The 22,144-nt window shown below is 39.2% G+C and overlaps 2 protein-coding genes across 2 annotated transcripts in view; one reads left to right on the top strand and one right to left on the bottom strand.

The window, feature by feature from the left end:
• LOC127986808 (uncharacterized) overlaps positions 1–22,144 on the bottom strand; it is a 353,087-nt gene that overhangs the window by 140,274 nt on the left and 190,669 nt on the right. Inside the window, exons 30-39 of the mRNA XM_052589043.1 lie at positions 18,869–19,039; positions 18,124–18,297; positions 13,457–13,627; positions 4,111–4,284; positions 3,707–3,877; positions 3,247–3,420; positions 2,943–3,107; positions 1,677–1,859; positions 1,346–1,519; positions 969–1,139 (exon numbers count right to left, since the gene is read on the bottom strand). Of these exons, the coding sequence (XP_052445003.1) occupies positions 969–1,139; positions 1,346–1,519; positions 1,677–1,859; positions 2,943–3,107; positions 3,247–3,420; positions 3,707–3,877; positions 4,111–4,284; positions 13,457–13,627; positions 18,124–18,297; positions 18,869–19,039 (1,728 nt within the window). The remainder of the gene's footprint in view (positions 1–968; positions 1,140–1,345; positions 1,520–1,676; positions 1,860–2,942; positions 3,108–3,246; positions 3,421–3,706; positions 3,878–4,110; positions 4,285–13,456; positions 13,628–18,123; positions 18,298–18,868; positions 19,040–22,144) is intronic.
• On the top strand, positions 11,047–12,579 carry LOC127986829 (uncharacterized). Its single transcript, XM_052589095.1, has 2 exons — positions 11,047–11,637; positions 11,698–12,579. The coding sequence occupies exons 1-2, from the start codon at positions 11,062–11,064 to the stop codon at positions 11,971–11,973; spliced, it is 852 nt and encodes a 283-aa protein (XP_052445055.1). The 5' UTR covers positions 11,047–11,061; the 3' UTR covers positions 11,974–12,579.

Here is a 22,144-nt window from a genome sequence, read left to right as displayed (position 1 = left end):
ATCAGGCATATAACATGCAAGTCTTCCTTCTGAAATACAGTGATATAAAAACACCTGTGTCTCGTTTTGATATTTAAACATATAAATGTAAGGAATTATTATTATTATTAAACGTGCAGTACGTGCTCATGTTTATTCAACAAAGCCTTTTGGAAAGTTGTTTAGTTTTAAAATTGTGGCGAGTCTCCACACATAAATAAATGTATGGAAAAAACATCACACATCACAAGTACCTGAGCCCAACTTCAGTCTACTCATCACCTTAACTTTAACTGCGTTTGTAGAAGGCACCACAGCCAGACCGATATACACAACACAGACCGGAAGTTAACTTAGGTCCAGGAGCGTGCGCCTGATGAAACCGTCTATAAGATGACATTTCAGCACTTGACAAACGGAGAGATGCTTTCTACGTAGCACTTGAAGCACTGCTGTGCGATTGCTTTACATGCAATGTTGGGAAACGCATGTCAAACAATAACGAACGATCGTAAAATTACTCGTAGAAAACACTCTTAAGCGCTAAGATCAATCGTTATCGGGAAACCCAGCCCAGAACTTTACACACAGGCAAACACGGCATGTGTAATGCAGGAAAGCGCATTCCTATAGTCTAGTAAAGTAGGGTAGTTACCAATATTATTAGTGTAATGCGTTACTTTACTTCGTTACCCAAAAATGTAATATAATTACTGTAATCCGTTACTTTGTAACTCGTTACCCCCAACACTGGTTTTCAGTAATTTTTACTTTGATCAAAAGATTGTTATTGTGTTCCTGTAGCTCAAGTGGTAGAGCACTGCCCTCCAAGGTTGGGGGTTCAATTCCCCAGGAACACATGATATGTAAAAATTGATAGCCTTAATAAGTCGCTTTTGGATAAAAGCGTCTGCTAAATGCATACATTTAATTATTTATTTTTAATTTAATGTTATGGTTAAAATAAAACAATGATTCTCTGAGCTCACCTTAGTTTCTTGAGTGTGCAGTTTTTATCTTCTAATCCGTTCTGGAGTTTCTTTATTCCTGAATCCTGCAGATTATTGTTGCTCATGTCAAGTTCTTTCAGACTCGATTTTGATTTCAGGACTGTAGCGAGAGCTGAACAGCTTTCCTCTGTTAGACCACACTTATGCAGACTAAAATGAAGAACAGGAGAGAGAATTTATAAATACGAAATATCTGGTGCCAACATTCAGTCTCTTGAGAAATAAATCACTGGGCAATACTGTTTTGTCACCTGATTCAAGATCAATCTACAATAATAAATGAAAACGACACTCACTGAAGAGCTTGAAAACTGAAAATGTATTAATCAAGTACATAAATTATGTGAAATACTCACATCAGTGTGTTGAGTTTACAGTGTTTATCCTGCAGTAGAGCAGAGATCTGATTCACTCCTGTGTCTCCTAGTTTATGTTCACTCAGATCCAGTTCTCTCAGGAGTAATGGGTTTTTAATGTGAAGAACTTCGGTCAGATATTTACAGGCTTTATCTGCAGCTGGACCCAAAAACCTGGACACAGGAGAAGTACACTGATATTAACTGTTATATGATGATTATTTGCAATCTTGTTTTAAAGGGTCTTTAGTCATTTCAGAGCTTTTATAAATGTCTTTTTTGATGGTTTAATTCTCTTCCAGCTACATTTTCCTATTTTAATAACACTTACCTCAGGGTTTTCAGTTTTTTGGATGAAAACCACCCTCCCTTTTGTAAATCACTGAGTTCCTTCACTCCTGTTTGTCCAGGATCATTTTCTGTCAGATCCAGCTCTATCAGGTGTGAAGGGTTTGATCTCAGAGCTGAAGCCAGAGCTTTATAACCTTCTTCTGTGATACCACAGTCTGAAAGTCTGCAAAACATAAAAGCTTAAATTTAAATAAATGTTAACATTTAAATTTAACATTGTGTTTCAAGTTAATTAATTGCTGTACAATAGGCTGAGTCACAATTTATAACTAGACACACCAGAGCTGAATACATTATCAGATATGATAAACAAAAAACAGACATGTAAGCAAACCACATCAGTTTTTATGGACTATAGACCATGTCTTCACTTTCCATCTGGGAGAAAACTCTCTCAACCACTGAGTCAGAATAACATCTTTGGAGTTTGTCACTGTTCAAACCTGCAGAACTTGATTGTAATTCCAACACCATCAAACATTCGAACCATCAAGACTTTCATCCAAGGCTGCATCCAGACACTCATTTAATTACCAAGGCAATGCAGGTATCATAAATTAAACTAAATGGAACAGAGGTTTAGAATATGCTGTAGACCCATCTACAGAAAACAGTGTTGATGGATTCACTCACTAAACTGACTCCTTATCATTGCTCCATCCCCAGTTTCTCTAATGGTTTCATTCATTCAGTCTCATGTGCCCCTCCTCATGTATGTATTAATGTATATTTGTTTGCTTACACTAGTTGTGTGTTAGTGTTTAATTAACAAAAATATTGTGCACAAATTACATAGGTTTCTGACTGTCACTGCTTTCGGATAATGTCCCTTTTACAAGCCGATCTTGTTACATGCTCTACTGCATTAGTTCTTGAAAGAAAGCTATTTTCCGTGGCCACAAAAATAATTTTTTAGAGTTGATATGAAATAACACTGAATGGTTGCTGGACGAACAGATTAGTTGATGGTAATAATAATTCTGCTACAATTACTACTGAAAGCTGATATAAATAACTATTTAATTATACTTTATTCTAATTATTTGATACATTTATTTTATTTTATTGCTAATTGTGTCATTTTTTTGTTACATTCAACAAAACATTCTTTAAGTTTAAATTTTACCTAGAGATATTACCACTGTTATGAGAGAAAAATATATATATTTAAAATATATACCTCTGGAAGCAACCAGATTCAATAAATATATAATGTTAAGTGTAGGCAATGTTGAAATGCACTCACTTTAATATCTCTAGCTTAGATTTCTTCAGTCCCTCACAGATCACTTTGACTCCTGAGTCCAGCAGACGGCTGTTGTTCAGGTTCATCTCTTTCAGGATGGTTTTGGAGGAGAGAACAGTAGCTAGAACTGAACAGCTTTTCTCTGTCAGCCTACAATTATTCAGCCTAAACACAAAAACAGCATTATTTATTATTCAGCACATATTCAGCACATAAGAGATCAGCAGCTTTTCATATCTGATCACACGTGACTGACAGTACTTTATACTGAACAAAATAAAAGTTATAAATCATGTTCACTCACTTCATTGTCTCCAGTTTGCTATGAGAGTCCATCAAAAGAGCAGAGAGTTTCTCTCCATCCAGATCTCCTAATTTATCTTCACTCAGGTCCAGTTCCGTTAGTACTAATGGATTTGTACCAAGAACTTGACTCAGATAGTCACACGCTTCCTGTGCAGCTGAACTTTTCAAAAACCTACAGGAAGCAGAACATTTGGAAACTTTAAATTAGATAATTTTGTTAGAATTTTAAGTATTTTGCAGCTCCCATCCTCCTTATGGGTCCAGTGTAGTACTAAAGTAAAGTAAAGAGTAGAATGTGTTAGTCATAATTGTGATAAATATTACCAGTTTTGCTTGATAGCAATTCAGTAAATCATGTCATTCTAATTCTGCATTAGCTTTATTTGTCACATTTAACTAGTTGCACACATCTGAATATGTCTTTGTCTTATTTCGAAAAACTGAAAGGCTTTTATTACCTGACAGTCTTTAATTTACAGCATCCACCTCTCAGTAAATCAATGAGACCCTGCACTCCTGATTGTCCAGGATCATTTCCTGTGAGATCCACCTCTATCAGGTTTGAGTTTGACTTCAGAGATGAAGTCAGAGTTTTATAACCTTCTTCAGTGATACTGCAGTCTGAAAGTCTAAATATACATTAAAAAGCTGTTAAGTACTACACCCAATGCATTAATAGCACCTGCTTCATTTGAGTTTCATACAATAGCTAAAGTTCTCTTTAAACACAGTTAAAAAATTATAATTTTAGCTTCCATAGCCATCTTATTTTATTTTTTATTTTTTTTCAATTAATCTAATCAATTGGACATTTATAAATGTATACTATCATGCAGAAATGTCGATGAATAAAAATACACACTTCAGTTTCTTCAAGCTACATTGTGGATTTCTCAACAAAATACAGATCTTCTTGATCCCAGTGTTTCCTAGTTTATTTCCACTCAGATCCAGCTCTATCAGGTTTGAGGGATTTGAAATAAACACTGAAGTCAGAGCAGCAAAACCTTTTTCTGTAATTCTGTTGTTATTCAGCCTGCAGAGAAAGAAAACAAAGACAGGAAAAATTATTTGGAATATTTTAGCCACAACACACAACTTCATTAAGGTTTTTGCTGTGATATGCAATATCAGCTGTTAGACCTTTAATTAAGATGTGTGTGCCTTTCCAAATCATACCCATTCAATTGAATTTGCCACAGGTTAACTTCACTAAACGTGTAGTAACATCTATAAGCAATATGAATACTCCTGAGCTAAATGTCAACTGTCCCAGATAAGGGTATGAGTACTTATGCAATGGAATCAACTAATTTATTTTATTTTAATAAATTCGCTAAGATGTTAAAAACCTATTTTTTTTTTTTTTTTTTTTTTGCTTTACCATTATGTTGTATGGAGTGTAGATTGATGTGGAAAAAAAGGAAATTTAATCCAGTTTAACATAAGGCAGCAACATAAAAAAATTAAGTAAATTAATTAAGTACTGTAAGTAAAAACTTCTTAAGCAATTAAGTAAATAAGTAAACAATCCGTGATAAAAACAAAATCAAATTACAAGCAATAAGACAAATAAACATACCAGAACAAAGACGCAAATTATTATTAGTTTTTTTCATGTAGCCAATTATTCAAGTACAAAACACTACAAAAAAATGGAGTCATTAAATATGAAATAAAATAAAACTGCAGGGACTGAATAAATTAAATATGCTACAAATGTTTTTCAGTCAAGAGCAGCAGGTATATTAGGTTGCTGTCACTTTAACACTGAATGCACAGATTTAATTTATTGATACACATCTGATTTTCTCCCAACTGTTTATGCTCACTTTAGACATATTTGACTGTTTTTACCTGAATACACGCCAAGTCAGGCATTTTGATACATAGTGTGTAATATGTAAATATAGTGCATTATATTGTACATGCATACAGGGCCAACTGAAAGCTTGTGAATAGAGAATGCAGTTCTCTAGCACAGTTTATTGTGCTTTTAATAAATTAACAAGCATGTTGCAATCTTCATTTTCTCGTTGTGAAAAAAGTGAAAATCTCTTTTACTCATTTCTCTGTGAATATTGCATGGTCCGACCTTATTCATTTCTAAATGAGCAACTATAAACATGTTTTAAAATAAGCGTGTTAAACGCCTCACATTTCTATGCAGGAGTGAAATGCTAAGCAGATGCATTTATGTAACTGTGTTTATACAGCTGCAGCAACATTCAATCTAATGTTTGTGATTGTTGTGAGAACACACCAACAAGTTTGTCACAGTGTCTGGGTTGTGTTCCCTGGGTGTCCACTAGATGTCCTCTTTTCCCACGGTGTCTGTCACTTCATTAATCACTTTCCTCACGTCCCTGCTTAATTATTGCACCCAGCTGTCACTAATTACTAATCATCACACTCTGTCAGGTTCCCATTAGCGTTTGCCTCTCCTTGTGTATTTAACCCGGTCTGTCTTAGTATGTGTCACAGAGTCTTTGTTTATTCACGTCCGTCTCTAGTCGTGCACTTGTCTTGTGTCCTAGTCTGTTTATGTTTTGGATTGACGTTTTGGTTTTGACCCCTGCCTGGACTGTTTCTCTTTTGGATTTACCCTAAATAAACGACATACTTGGTTCTCTCACCGTGTTTCCTTGTATCCCGGCCGTGACAGAAGGACTCTGTCACACAGAGAACCAGCGGTATGTCTGCTTATGTCTCCTCCCCAGCCACAGAGCGGGAGAGGAATGGATTTGAGGGAACTCGCCTGGTGGTTTTCCAGGGGACCAGGGGAGGTCGCAGAGGAGGGAGTGGTCGAGAGGAGATTCAGCACCGCTCTCAACCATGGCCTCCCTTCGACCCGGGGCTCGTGTGGGATGGATCAGAGCCACCATCTCAACATGGCGGACGGAGAGGAGAGAGGAAGCGCACGTCCGCCACGGTGGTGCCACTGCCCATGATAACCACTAGTTCAGCACCACGAGGCAGGATGGACGCCAACACAGCACCACAAAACAAGGTGATCACCAGTACAGCGCCACGGTGCAAGAAGGCCGCCAGCTCAGTGCCAACGCCCAAGATGGCTGCTGACTCATTCTTGGATTATTTCACTACGCTATCAAAGATCTTAGAGATTCCCAAGAGTGTTCATGTCACAGCTGCTGAGCCAGCGCCACAGCCCAAGATGGTCGCCAGCCCAGCACCACAGCACAAGATGGCCGCCAATCCAGCACCACCACACAAGATGGCCGCCAGCCCAGCACTACAGCACAAAATGGCCGCTAACCCGGTGTGGTGAGAAATCCAGTCCCCCCGCGAAATCGAGTCCGCTTAGGACCAAGGCGGTAGCTGTTTTAAATGCCTGATCAAAAGTTGTTATCGCGATAACTTGTTGCATGGCTAATCGGAGCTGCGGTAGCTTGTTGTTTCAAGCAAAAATAATTTAATAAAAGCAACATACAGAATGTAATTGATCAAAATGTTTTTTTAAATGTCATAAAACTAGCAGCATCTCATAAATAATGCATTGTAATTAGTTTTAATATTCGGTTACTAGAACGCCTCAGCACAGCTTTTGAATATATTTTCCAGTTCTAAAATAATAATAATAAAAATTCAGTTGTGATGACTAAAACACGTTTAGCCCACATATTCAGAAGATTGTGGGATAGTTGAAAGATAATTATTAATAAAACGAACCTATATATATATATATATATATATATATATATATATATATATATATATATATATATATAGATAGATAGATAGATAGATAGATAGATAGATAGATAGATACACACACACACACACACTTTGATTTTTATTTATTTTGACTTACTACCTAATTCATGTAATTTTTTACATTATTTTCAATATTGTAATAAGTATACTTATGTTGTTATATATGGTTTTGCTTACAAGCAGTTCATGTATTGCAATTGCTGATTGTATATTATTTAAGAAGCTATTGTTTTCAAAGAAAATCATACAGCAATTATCACATTATGATGACGAAATTACAATTGTAATTGACTTTAACTCATATAACACAGTACATAAAATAGTACAACAGTTACTTGTACTATTACAAATCAGTAATAGTAAGGCAATAATGGCTGTTTGTGCACTGAAAGTAACTAAAAATGCAGCTAGTTTATAATTGTTAATTATAACTTGCAATTATAATATAATTCCACACAATTTTTTTACATTTAAATGTTCAAGCAATATGCACACTATCAATGTAAGACATTTATACATTTTTCAAAATGCATAACATTTTCAAATGATTTTTACAGAAAGACATACTATTGTGTCTATGTGGTCAAAAACACCCTCACTGTTTTAATAGTTGGTGTTAAATGCATTAGTCGTCATACATACAGCAAGCAAGCCAAAGGCAACAGGGGTTAATTAAGAAAAAACTGTAAGATGTCGATACTGGAGTAAAAAAAACCTTTGGAGAAACCAGACTAACCAAAAACACTGGGGACCAGTTCTCCTCTGTATATTCAGTCTGAACATTTGGTACAATATCATTGGTAGTTAACAGCGTTACTGCATTGATTCAGCTGTAAGGTTAGAGGTTAAACGTGCCATGTACAGGCAGCAACATTGTTTTCTCTGTGGCCCAGGTGAGGCATGCAGTGGGAGTGAAGAGTGCTAAGGTGCAGTCATCCATTCATAAATTCTTGCTGTTTTGCTGAAACTGGAAACAGTTCATCCTATGTGAAGTCCATTGTGGAAGATTGGGGAATCCTCAGTCTCAACGTAACCCGAGAGCGTCTGGGACAGAGCTTCTGTGGTAAAGAAAAATATAAAAATTGTTTAGGAACTGTAATATAATAAAAAAAAAAAAAAATCCTCTCTGCCTTTGTAATATACAGTATGCTGGAAGACTTTCTTGACATCATACAGAACGGGTTCAGAATACAACAGAAGCAGGAAACATCAAAAATCACTGTTAACCGTATAGAGCATCGGTTTACAATTCTTGCAAAAATCAAGTTATGATTTATGTGTATGTTGTTATAAAAACAATCAAACAGACATAAATGTAATCTGTTAAACTCAGTCTATTTTGCATTCAAACATTGCTTTAAATAAAGAGACAGGTGATTTATTTGAGCAGAGCTTGTTTTCTGCCTCCACTATTTGGAAAGTCTAATACGAAAATACTAATAAATATATATATACTATTTTATATTAAACAAAACAACTGCTGCAATCTCCTTATGATTTATTGTGCCTTAATTTACTATTAATTTCATTCATAATTATTCACTTACTGAACGCTATTATAAAAGTATATACGTTTGTTTATGTTAAATAAAAGATAAACATGAGAAAAGAGTCGTATCTTCCCTTAAAATGCATCTTGAACAATCGGGTCCCACCTAGCGAGGACCCCTAAGATGGCGGCCATCGCGATGCCTGTGCGCAAGTCGCAACGGATGCACTTGTCATGAAGGACACAAGACAGGTAGTAATTCACAATAAAAATCTTCGTGTGATTTGTGCACGAGTATGACAGAACTAGAGGTGTGCTTAAACCCGTCCTGCACACGCATGCATTTGGGTGTGGAGGGGAGGGGCGATTAATGATTTGAGCAGATTTTCTTATTAACTACCAATATTATCCACTGTCCTTGTGCAGTAATATGACACTGCCAATACACACACAAATAATAGTAGTAACGTTAGTAGTGATAATAATAATTAATCATCTTACGGGTCCTCGCTAGGTGGGACCCGATTGTTCAAGCCTTTTTCTCGCGATCTTTGACGATGAGGTCTGTATTCATTGTTCAGGCGTTTTATCGACTCCATCTGCTATTTTTTCCACATATGAACGTATTTTGCTGGTAGTTAATACGATCTCAAATCTGACAAAGATTTTTAGTGTACATTAGTAACTGTCTCGTGTCCTTCGTTCGGGACAAGTGCCTCCGTTGCATCCTGCGCACAGGCATCGCGACGGCCGCCATCTTAGGGGTCCTCGCTAGGTGGGACCCGATTGTTCAAGATGCATTTCTATGATTTTAAGTGAAGATACGACTCTTTTCTCATGTTTATCTTTTATTTAACATAAACAAACACATATACTTTCATAATACCGTTCAGTAAGTGAATAATTATGAATGAAATTAATAGTAAATTAAGGCACAATAAATCAAAAGGAGATTTTCATTGCAGCAGTTTGTTTCATAGAAAATAGGATATATATATATATATTAGACTTTCCAAATAGTGGAGGCAGAAAACAAGCTCTGCTCAAATAAATCACCTGTCTCTTTATTTAAAGCAATGTTTGAATGCAAAATAGACTGAGTTTAACAGATTACATTTATGTCTGTTTGATTGTTTTTATAACAACATACACATAAATCATAACTTGATTTTTGCAAGAATTGTAAACAGATGCTCTATACGGTTAACAGTGATTTTTGATGTTTCCTGCTTCTGTTGTATTCTGAACCCGTTCTGTATGATGTCAAGAAAGTCTTCCAGCATACTGTATATTACAAAGGCAGAGAGGATTTTTTTTATTATTATTATATTACAGTTCCTAAACAATTTTTATATTTTTCTTTACCACAGAAGCTCTGTCCCAGACACTTTTGAGTTACGTTGAGACTGAGGATTCCCCAATCTTCCACAATGGACTTCACATAGGATGAACTGTTTCCAGTTTCAGCAAAACAGCAAGAATTTATGAATGGATGACTGCACCTTAGCACTCTTCACTCCCACTGCATGCCTCACCTGGGCCACAGAGAAAACAATGTTGCTGCCTGTACATGGCACGTTTAACCTCTAACCTTACAGCTGAATCAATGCAGTAACACTGTTAACTACCAATGATATTGTACCAAATGTTCAGACTGAATATACAGAGGAGAACTGGTCCCCAGTGTTTTTGGTTAGTCTGGTTTCTCCAAAGGTTTTTTTTACTCCAGTATCGACATCTTACAGTTTTTTCTTAATTAACCCCTGTTGCCTTTGGCTTGCTTGCTGTATGTATGACGACTAATGCATTTAACACCAACTATTAAAACAGTGAGGGTGTTTTTGACAACATAGACACAATAGTATGTCTTTCTGTAAAGATTCTTTGAAAATGTTATGCATTTTGAAAAATGTATAAATGTCTTACATAGATAGTGTGCATATTCCTTGAACATTTATATGTAAAAAAAAAAAAAACAGTAGAATCATTATATTATAATTGCAAATTATAATTATATAGCAATTATTGCTATCTATATAAACTATCTAGCTGTATTTTTAGTTACTTTCAGTGCACAAACAACCATTATTCACTTACTATACTTAATGGTATAAATATAATAGGCATACTGACATACTTCATGTAAAATTAATATAACATTCATTTTACATAAAATAATAATATATATGTATATAATACAACAATAACACGGTTCTGCACAAACAATTGCGATTTTATATCATTTAGATTAACAATATAAATTTACACACACACATCGAGTAGCTGTATGCTATGCTGATACGCGAGTAACAAAAAAAAAAAAAAAACGAGAAATGTTTGATTTCACAACCTAAAGCGCGTCGGCTATATACTAGCATATGAAACATGTAATTTAAAGTACATAAATGGTCATTATAGCAAAGTTCAAACGACAAAAATAAAAACGCTATTTAGCAGGAATTGTAATCAGGCGCTAAAAAATAATACCCATTAATTGTTCGTTGAGCCAATGGGATCACTCGGGGTCCTAAGCGGACTCGATTTCTCGGGCGGACTCGATTTCTCATGACACCGGCGCCAAGGCCCAAGATGGCCGCTCGTCCAGAGTCAAGGCCCAAGATGGCCGCTCGTCCAGAGTCATGGCCCAAGATGGCCGCCAATCCAGCGCCACAGCACAAGATGGCTGCCAGCCCAGTGCCACAGTGCAAGATGGCCACTCACCCAGCGCCAATGCCCAAGTTGGCCACCAGTCCAGAACCACGGTCCAAGATGGCCGCCCGTCCCGAGTCATGGCCCAAGATGGCCGTCAATCCAGCGCCACAGCACAAGATGGCTGCCAGCCCAGTGCCACAGCACCAGATGGCCACCTGTCCAGAGTCATGGCCCAAGATGGCTGCTTGCCCAACGCCGCTGCACAGGATGACAGTCACAGCTGACCCTCTGGAGTCGAGTCAGGTTCCAGTGGACTCTCCAGAGTCAAGTCAGGTTCCAGTGGACTCTCCAGAGTCGAGTCAGGTTCCAGTTGACCCTCCAGAGTCGAGTCAGGTTCCAGTGAACTCCCCAGAGTCGAGTCAGGTTCCAGTGAACTCCCCAGAGTCGAGTCAGGTTCCTGTTGACCCCCCAGAGTCGAGTCAGGTTCCTGTTGACCCCCCAGAGTCGAGTCAGGTTCCTGTTGACCCCCCAGAGTCGAGTCAGGTTCCTGTTGACCCCCCAGAGTCAAGTCAGGTGTTCGTGGACCTTCCAGAGTCAGGGCTAGTCACCGATGACCTTCCAGAGTCAGGGCTAGCCACCGATGACCTTCCAGGGTCAGGGCTAGTCACCGATGACCTTCCAGGGTCAGGGCTAGTCACCGATGACCTTCCAGGGTCAGGGCTAGTCACCGCTGACCTTCCAGGGTCAGGGCTAGTCACCGCTGACCTTCCAGGGTCAGGGCTAGTCACCGCTGACCTTCCAGGGTCAGGGCTAGTCACCGCTGACCTTCCAGAGTCAAGTCACTGGTGATCTTCAAGGACTGAGTCAAGTCACCGGTGATCTTCATGAACAAAGGCAAGTCACCACTGATGTTCATGAACAAAGGCAAATCACCATTGATCTTCATGAGCAAATACAAGTCACCAATGATCTTCATGTACAAATACAAGTCACCAATGATCTTCATGTACAAATGCAAGTCACCAAGAATCTTCATGAGCAGTGTCGGGTCAGCACCAATCTTCTGGAGTCCAGTATGTACACCATGGGATTGCCAGAGTTTCATCCTCCCGTTGGTCCGACCACACGGTTGTGGTGGTCTTCTGCTCCGCCCTGGGGGCCTTCGGCCTCGACCACAAGGATGTGGTGGTCTTCTGCTCTGCCCTGGGGGGCATCCGTCTCGACCACATGGTTGTGGTGGTCTTCTGCTCCTCCCTGGGGAGCGTCCGCCCTGACCACACGGTTGTGGTGGTCTTCTGTTCCGCCCTAGTGGGCGCCACGTGATGTCCTTTTTCGACTTGTGTTTTGTGTTTCTTGTTTTCTGTTATGTTTTCTGTCTGTTCCCCTCAGTGAGCCTGGCCCTCCGTCCCTCCCCCTGGACCTCCTCCGGTCCTCCTCCCTCCTGGTCTCTCTGTTTTGTGTCTACACTTCTAGTATCGGTTCCCCATGATTTTTTTTTTTTTTCTGGCCCTCCGTCCCTCCCCCTGAGCCTCCACCTGTCCGCCTCCCTCCTGGTCTCTATGTTGTTTCTTGTCGTGGAGCGTCTGGGAGCCGCTCCGTAGAGGGGGGGTATTGTCACAGTGTCTGGGTTGTGTTCCCTGGGTGTCCACTAGATGTCCTCTTTTCCCACGGTGTCTGTCACTTCATTAATCACTTTCCTCACGTCCCTGCTTAATTATTGCACCCAGCTGTCACTAATTACTAATCATCACACTCTGTCAGTTTCCCATTAGCGTTTGCCTCTCCTTGTGTATTTAACCCGGTCTGTCTTAGTATGTGTCACAGAGTCCTTGTTTATTCACGTCCGTCTCTAGTCGTGCACTTGTCTTGTGTCCTAGTCTGTTTATGTTTTGGATTGATGTTTTGGTTTTGACCCCTGCCTGGACTGTTCCTCTTTTGGATTTACCCTAAATAAACGACATACCTGCACTTGGTTCTCTCACTGTGTTTCCTTGTATCCCGGCCGTGACAAAGTTAAAGTAATACATATACAGCAAACATATAACAAGTTTAAATGAAATAAGCATTTGTGTTTGTTTGCACTTTAACTGGGATTCACTATATTTAGCTGCTTAACCTCTGTCACGTTCATTCATTTTTATGGTTGATGTTTTCAAAAAACAAGATTTAATGTTTGTAGCTGTACGCAGTGTCTGAGTCCTAATGGCTTTCTATACAAATAAAAGTTTAAAAAAAAATTCAATGATAATTATCAAAATGTAACAAACTGTTATTCTGTTTTCAAGATACGTATACTGTTATTGTAAAGTGTAAAACAATGCACAATACTCACGTCAGTGTGTTGAATTTACAATGTCTATCCCGCAGTAGAGCAGAGATCTGATTAACTCGTGTGTCTCCTAGTTCATGTTCACTCAGATTCAGCTCTCTCAGGAGTAACGGGTTTTCACCCACAATTCCACTCACAAACTGACAGGCTTCATCTGCAGCAGCACCCAAAAACCTGCAGATGGGAAGATGGAAAAAAAAAAGGTATAACATTTTTTGCTTAGAAACCAAATAGTCTTTTTTAATAATATTCTAATATTAACCCTTTCACACATAAGTTTAAAATATTCTAGCTGAGCTTCCAGTGTGAGTTTAACACAACTGTTATTTTAGAATGTGTATTGTAGAATGTGTAGCTCTGTATGCGTAATGTATCGCATTTATTTAGTTTTCCCTTTTTTATTCAAAATATTCACAAACATGTTAACTATATTACGAAACGTCTGATATTCCAATTCTCAAATATGTGCAAGTAAATGTATTTGGTTATTTATTTAATGATCATCGTGGCGAGTGGGGAGTGGTTTAGTGGGGTTTGCAGTGGGAGGGAGCGGTCTGATACGAGCGGTGAGTAAGTTGGTCAAGCGCAGAATGACATTCAGAAGCTTCTAATTACAGCGATTGGCATGGGGAGACCCTTAAAATGGTCACTGTGACTCAGAAGTGGCAGAGAGAGACTGACTGAGGGCTTGTGGCCGAATGGATGGTGTCTGGACGAGAGTACAACCAAACGTGCTTTGAGTTTATGTTATTTAATGCGTGTGATCACACCTTTGCTTATAGTTTTGACGAACTGAATAAATATCCACGAGCCTGAGTCACTCCAGCTCCAACTTCTTCCTTTCCTTCTAAAACAAACTTTATTACAATCATATTAGTTGTTCTATAACGGGCGATGTGTTCCTCCATATTACTTTGTGAAAGACATGAAAATAAGTGTCACGGTTTGTAGTAATCACAAAAACGAAGATAATGATGATGAAGAAACAGTTGTATTTTTATTATAGCATTCAGTCCATAGAAGACACAGGTAACATCAAAAAAGCATTAACGTGGTCAGACCCACTGAATAGAAACTGAGAGAACTTAAGTACTGGTGAAAATGAACTGAACACAGCTGAGACAAATGACAAATCAATTAACAACCATGACGACAAACTCAGAAAAACGGTGCAAACTGAAAACAACGACATCCAAACTGAGTGTTAACATGTAAGTGGCTGGTGAACTGTGAGAAGAATAGAATTTTCTTTTATTGTAAAATAGAACTTTATTGTTACCTACATTATATTAATAAAACACATTAAAATATAGTTGAAAGGTTCATTATCGCTGATTCCATAGACGTTAATGTGTGTTTCACAAACTACTTTTTTTTTTTTTGCTAGAACTTACGTCTATCTAGATTAGATTAGATTAGATTCAACTTTATTGTCATTATGCAGAGTACAAGTACAGAGCTAATGAAATGCAGTTAGCATCTAACCAGAAGTGCAAGAATATAGTGTTTTATATAGATAAAAGTGCAGAGTAAGTGAAGCTATGATTTACAGAATGTACAGTGGGGTTGCTATATACAGTATTTAGCAGAGTATATACAGAATATAAATAGGAATGCAGTGTAGGATTGTATGTACATTATGAACAGCAGCAACGTGAGAACAGTGGTAATAAATACAGTTGGATGAGTGTGCAAAAGTATTGTTAAAATGAATTCTATGCAAAATAACAGTAGTGCAATTATATTTTTATAGAATAGTTTACTGTGCTTTGTACAGTAACAACTTAGTTTACAGTGCGATAACTAGAACAGTGTGCAGTCTGTGCAAAATATGAGTAGTGCAAATACATTTAAGTAAAGTACTTTGACCAGTGCAGAAAATAAAGTAGGTGCCGGTTAGATTGGTGGTGTGGCGTTCAGGAGGGTCTATGGCCTTGAGGAAGAAGCTCTTCCTGAGCCTGCTAGTCCGAGAGCGTAGGCTCCTGTAACGTCTGCCGGATGGAAGGAGAGTGAAAAGTCCATGGTTAGGGTGAGAGGCATCCTTGATGATGTTTCTTGCCCTGCCCAGACAGCGCTTGTGATAGATGTTCTCAATGGAAGTTAACAGGGTGCCGGTGATCCGTTGAGCAGTTTTCACCACTCGCTGGAGTGCTTTGCGGTCAGATGCGGAGCAATTGCTGTACCATACTGAGATGCAGTTTGTGAGTATGCTCTCAATGGTACAGCGGTAGAATTCCACAAGGATCCTGGGATTCAGGTGAACTTTCTTAAGGCTCCATAAGAAGTAAAGGCGCTGCTGTGCCTTTTTGACCAGGGTGGAGGTGTTATGGGACCAGGTGAGGTCATCAGAGATGTGGATGCCAAGGAACTTGAAACTCGACACACGGTCCACTACAGCTCCGTTGATGTAGATGGGTGTGTGTGCATGACTCCTAGTCCACCTGAAGTCCACAATGATCTCCTTTGTCTTCTGGGTATTTAGTTCTAGATTGTTGGTGGCACACCACACAGCTAGGTGCTACACCTCATCCCTGTAGGCTGACTCATCATCATCTTTGATCAGACCTACCACCGTGGTGTCATCTGCAAATTTGATTATGGTGTTGGAGCCATAAACAGGAACGCAGTCATGGGTGAATAGGGAGTACAGGAGAGGGCTCAGTACGCAGCCCTGTGGCACGCCGGTGTTCAGGGTGATGATGGAGGAGGAGAGGTTATCTAATTTAACAGACTGAGGTCTGTTAGTCAAAAAGTCAAGAATCCAATTGCAGATGGATGTGCTGATTCCAAGCTGGCTGAGCTTGGAGATCAGCTTGGGAGGGATTACAATATTAAATGTAGAACTGAAATCAATGAACAGCATTCTCACATGTGTGTTTTGACTGTCCAGGTGGGTGAGGGCAGAGTGAAGTGCTGTTGAGATGGCGTCCTCTGTTGACCTATTGCGGCGATAGGCAAATTGAAATGGGTCTAGTGTAGCAAGGAGACAGGATATTAAATGGGATGCAATCAGCCTTTCAAAGCACTTGATGAGGATGAGCAATGATGAGGGTGAGTGCAACAGGATGGAAGTCGTTAGGGACCGAGGCAGTGGAGTGTTTCGGTACTGGTACGATGGTGGAGGTTTTGAAGATAGTGGGGACAGTTGTTTGGGCCAGGGACAGATTGAAAATGTCTGTGAAGACCTCAGCCAGTTGCTCTGCACACGCTTTAAGCACACGACCAGGTATTCCATCAGGGCCAGCTGCCTTCCGTGCATTCACCTTACGCAGAGTGGAGTAAACACTTTCTGTTCATCCAGGGCTTCTGATTGGGGAAAAATTTTATTTTTTTGTGTGTGGTCGCTCTGCCCACACATCTGTTGATGTGCTCCAAGACAGAGTTGGTGTAAGTGTCAATGTTAATCTGAGAGTCTGTGGTGGCCTGGGCAGCAAACTCACTCCAGTCTGTGTGCTGGAATTGATGTTGAGTCAGCACCTTCCAGCCAGATTTTAACAGTCCTTATTGTAGGTTTCACACATTTGATGACTGGGGTATACTTGGGGAGCAGGAACAAAGAGAGGTGGTCAGACTGACCCAGGTGAGGGAGGGGTGTTTTTTTTTAGGCATCGGTCACATTAGTATAAACGTGGTCCAATGTTTTATGTCCCCTTGTAGTGCAAGAGACATTTTGGTGAAATTTAGGGAGAACAGATCTTAAAGTGCAGTGATTGAAGTCCCCAGCAACAATAAAGGCTCCATCCGGGTGCAGGGTTTGTAATTTGCTAATAGCAGCACAAAGTTCTTTCATATCCACGTTAGCATTAGCATCCGGAGGTACATAAACTGCAGCAGCAACAATGCAAGTAAACTCACGTGGTAGATAGAATGGCCTGCACTTGATAATCAGGAACTCCAGATCAACAGAGCAGTAGGTATCAACAATGACAGAGTCTGTGCACCATGATTTGTTTACATAAATGCATACTCCACCACCCTTGTTTTTTTTACCAGAGGTTGCTGCTACAGACCTGAAGAAAGAGTGTCCATCCATATGGACCACGCTGTTTGGGACATCGTTGCAGAGCATAACATTACAGTCCATAAGCCATTTCTGTGTGAGGGTCCAGATCTTTAGTTTGTCCATCTTGTTCATCAGAGACCGTACATTGCCAAGGAAGATGCTGGGCAGAGCTGGTCGATGTGGAGTTAGCCTTAGCTGAGCACGCAGCCCTCCATGCTTTCCCGTCTTTGTTTACGGTCTCGACGCCAACGCCAAGCACTTCCGGTCGGTGCAAGTGATCCGCTTGTCCGCGGTGATCTCAGTAGCTTCGGTGGGAGTTCGCTGAAGTCGAAAGGATGGTCTAATACACTGGAACACCGTTTGTTGATGTCCAAAAGTGACTGTTTACTATAGGTGTAGTTTGCATAACTGAATCGCGCGAACACAAATGAAATAACCAGGTAAATTAACACTATTATCCGAAATCTGGTAAGACGCTGAGCCTCGCGATCTAAATCTCTGAAGCCTAAAATAAATATTATGTGGTTGAAAATACTGCATAGTTGTGATATATGTGCGGAGCACTGAGTGCATTCATCTCTGGCTAAGTGCCAGCCAAAGTGTGAAATCAGGTCTGACTCTGAATTTAGCAGTCGGTCGCTTGATGCACTGAACATTGTAATCTCACCTCAGTGTCTTCAGTTTACAGTTTGGATCCTGTAGTAAATCATTGAGCTGCTTCACTCCTGATTGTCCAGGATCATTTCCTCTGAGATCCAGCTCTATCAGGTGTGAAGGGTTTGATCTCAGAGCTGAAGCCAGAGCTTTATAACCTTCTTCAGTGATACTGCAGTCTGAAAGACTAGAACAGGGGTGAACATGGAACATTCATGTGATTAATTCATTATTCTAGAAAATAAAGAAATGAATGTTTACTTGTATGACAGATTACATTTTTCAAGCAATGAGTAAAGTAATGCATTGCTTTTTAAATTAACAACAAATTAACTGATTTACTTTTTTCAAACAAAGCATTTTATTCTTTTTTTATCATTCAAGCAAGAATGTTTCAGTGGAATGCTGTTGTACGTATTTGTAGCACTGGATAAGTTCTGTCAGTGAGCTCTCATGTGCAGCAGTCATAAACCTAAACTACCACTGTCATGACAACCAGTGCAACAGGACAAAATGTTGACTACAGAATGACTACAGTACAAAATTTTTTCACATCATACATTGTGAAAATTTAACTACAGCACTGTGAAAATGTTCAGGTGAGAAAAAAATTGCTTCCTGCAATTACAATTGTAAAATAATGTTTATACATGAGTATACACACTATATAAACACAGACACTTTTTTACATGATAACTTACTTACTGATGAGTAATTATTTAAACAAACAAAAGACCCAGAGTTACACAGCAACTCACCAGAGCTTCTCTAGCTTACAGTTCTCTTTCAGGCCATCAGACAGCAGCCTGACTCCTGAATCTTCCAGATTATTATTGCTCAGATCAAGATCCCTCAAACTGCTGGAGTCTGAACTGAGAACCGTAGCAAGAGCTGAACAGCTTCCATCTGTTAGATTACACTTACTGAGCCTGAAAATAATAATTGAATATTGCATTATCCAATGAATTTCAATTTGTCAAGTAATGTGGCTATGTGCTATGTGCTATATGCTATATATATATATATATATATATATATATATATATATATATATATATATATATATATATATATATATATATATTAGGGGTGTAACGATACGCGTATTCGTATTGAACCGTTCGGTACGACGCTTTCGGTTCGGTACGCGGTACGCATTATGTATACCGAACGGTTCGTTGGAGTAATTAATTATATTTGAAAAAAAAAAAAAAGAGAGAGAAAGAAATATAATGATATGCGTTCAACAAGGTAGCCCAATAACCCAAACAACGTAACAGGCAACGCCCCTGACACTCCCGAAGAAGAAAAAAACACCATCTTATATGTTTATGTTAGGCTACTCAGCAGGCGCTCGCTCACTCAGTACACGCTGAAGGCTCGTTGCAAAATAGCCAATGCGTTTAACAGACTAGAAATGAGAAGATCCTCCAATAACCAACAGGTCTGGTGTTTGGGTGCACTTTGGATTCCCTTTAAGCTATAATGGTGATGGCAAGAGAGTGGTGGATAAATAAACAACGGTATGTCGCATCTGCAACATGACAGGGTACACCAGCGGGATTACAAAAAAAAAAAAAAAAAAAAAAACAGCGGGAATATCTGGGATATATGCGTCAGTACTATCTGGGAAAAGACGAAAAAAAGGAGAAACATGCACGCAGCAAACTATCCCTGCAGCATTTAGACACTATAGCTTACAGGGAATCCAACCCAAACACCAGACCTGTTGGTTATTTTAGGATCTTATATTTCTGGTCTGTTAAATGCATTAGACATTTTGCAACGAGCCTTCAGCGCGTGCTGAGTGAGCGAGCGCCTTAGGGGCCGTTCACATATCGTGCCTAAAAACGCATGGAAAACGCTAAGCGCGTCTTTCTCCTGAGGCGTCTGTCTTTGCTAAGCAACAATGACGTGCTCTCTCCATGAGACGCGGAAATTTCAGCGAAGGATAAATGGATTTGCAGCTCTAAAAATCGCTTGCAGTAGCTCTGCTACTGAATTTATTTCAAAATTGCAATCCATATACAACTATGATCAGCTGTTCCTTCATCTTGGCTGAGCTCTCAACGTTGTTACGGGAAAGGATGAAGCTGATTGGTTGGTTCTTGTCACATGACCCGCGGTGCGCTTGCGGCATTCTGAAAAGTTGAGATGTTTTTACATTTTGCTGTATCTAAAACGTATCGAACCGAACCGAACCGTGACATCAGTGTATCGTATCGAACCGAACCGTGAATTTTGTGAACCGTTACACCCCTAATATATATATATATATATATATATATATATATATTAGGGGTGTAACGATACGCGTATTTGTATTAAACCGTTTGGTAAGAGGCTTTCAGTTCGGTAAGCGGTACGCATTATGAACCGAACGGTTCGTTGGAATAATTAATTATATTTGGGGAAAAAAGAACAAGTGAAATATAATGATATGCGTTCAACAAGGTAGCCCAATAACCCAAACAACGTAACAGGCAATGCCCCTGACACCCCCGAAGAAGAAAAAAACACCAACTTATATGTTTATGTTAGGCTACTCAGTCAGGTGCTCGCTCACTCAGCACGCGCTGAAGGCTCGTTGCAAAATGGCCAATGCGTTTAACAGACCAGAAATAGAAGATCCTCCAATAACCAACAGGTCTGGTGTTTGGGTGCACTTTACCAATCGATCGGGGTATCCAAACAAGCACGGAAATCAAAATGGACTAGGACTGTACTGTGTCGGAATTTCCTGGGCAGAACAATACAATTAACAGGCCTGCACGTTATTAGATAGAAGAACTGTTATAAATAGAACGTATGCACGGGCAGTTTTGAAAACTCCACCTACTTTGCTCTTGGCATAGTGCAGCGCAAATCGCGTTGTATCTGAAGGGCAACGCTGAGCCCAGGGTCCAGCGCCGCGCATACCGCGTCCTGTGTGAAAGACCCTTAAGCCATTTTGCAACGAGCCTTCAGCGCGTACTGAGTGAGCGCCTTACTCTGTAGTGGAAAACGCAGGTTTTAAGAACATGCTTAATGTAATTGAGCCCCGTTACAATATTCTTTCACGAGCCCATTTCAGCCAGACCGTAATTCCTGCTTTGTTCCAAAAAACATAAGCCCTATAGAGAACCAATTGAGTAAAAACACACTCAATATAAAGAGTTATAGAGTTCCATATAAAAAGTTACATCTTTGTATTTGTTCATAACTGCTACAACAATATTACATATTAATTTTTTTTATAAGGAGCTGTTTTTGCTTTATACTAGGGATGCACCGAAATGAAAATTCTTGGCCGAAACCGAAAACCGAAAAAGAGAAAACCAAGGACCGAAAACCGAAACCGAAACACCGAAAGAAAATATGCCAATTATTAGTACCGTTGCATTTATTGCTATGACCGTGTACTAACTTTACTAAAATTAAGACATTGCAATTGCATAAATTAATATTAAAGTTTCAAAAATAATTACAATTACATAACTTATTTAAAAAAAAAACCATAAAAATACATAATTACAAATGATGCAAATATTTATTAAGCACATTGCAACAATGCACAGTAGAAAATAAAATTCAAACTAAAAATGTATCCCACTCGTGTGTATATTTAATAATAACGTACAGGCCTACTGGCTGCAGAAAGGTTTTAAAATGAACAGTTCTCTCATAAAAACAAAGTGCATTTAGGTGAAGTGCATTTGAAATTTTTCTATGTAGGACTAGAAAGTGCATTACTTCTCCAGTTGGCAAGACTGTTATCACTTCTGGGGATGGGGACTTCAGACAGATAACCATCTAGCTGTTGAGCAGTTGAGCTTGTCATCTGCCTGACATTTGAGAAATATTTGAGAGAGTGTATTTAAATAGGGTCAGGGCATAAATAAACATTTTTATCAAATTAAAGCAGAAATCTAGTAGAAAATCTAGCATAAATATGGCTACAATCTGATATTATGTATGTATATATGTTTGTGTGTGTGTATAGTAGCCTAAGAACAAAATAGCCAACCTATTATTATTATTTGAGGCACTTTCTT

Source organism: Carassius gibelio, chromosome B22, assembly GCF_023724105.1.
Source record: "Carassius gibelio isolate Cgi1373 ecotype wild population from Czech Republic chromosome B22, carGib1.2-hapl.c, whole genome shotgun sequence".
Classification (NCBI taxonomy): domain Eukaryota; kingdom Metazoa; phylum Chordata; class Actinopteri; order Cypriniformes; family Cyprinidae; genus Carassius; species Carassius gibelio.
The sequence above is the reverse complement of the archived record's forward strand: the minus strand, read 5'-3'. Positions and strand labels throughout refer to the sequence as shown.

What these genes read in the sequence shown, in the direction of transcription:
- LOC127986829 (XM_052589095.1), top strand. Translation starts at nt 11,062, where the DNA reads ATGGCCGCTCGTCCAGAGTCAAGGCCCAAGATGGCCGCTCGTCCAGAG. An exon ending in ACCCCCCAGAGTCGAGTCAG is followed by an intron (nt 11,638 to 11,697) that starts GTTCCTGTTGAC and finishes GAGTCAAGTCAG; the next exon opens with GTGTTCGTGGACCTTCCAGA.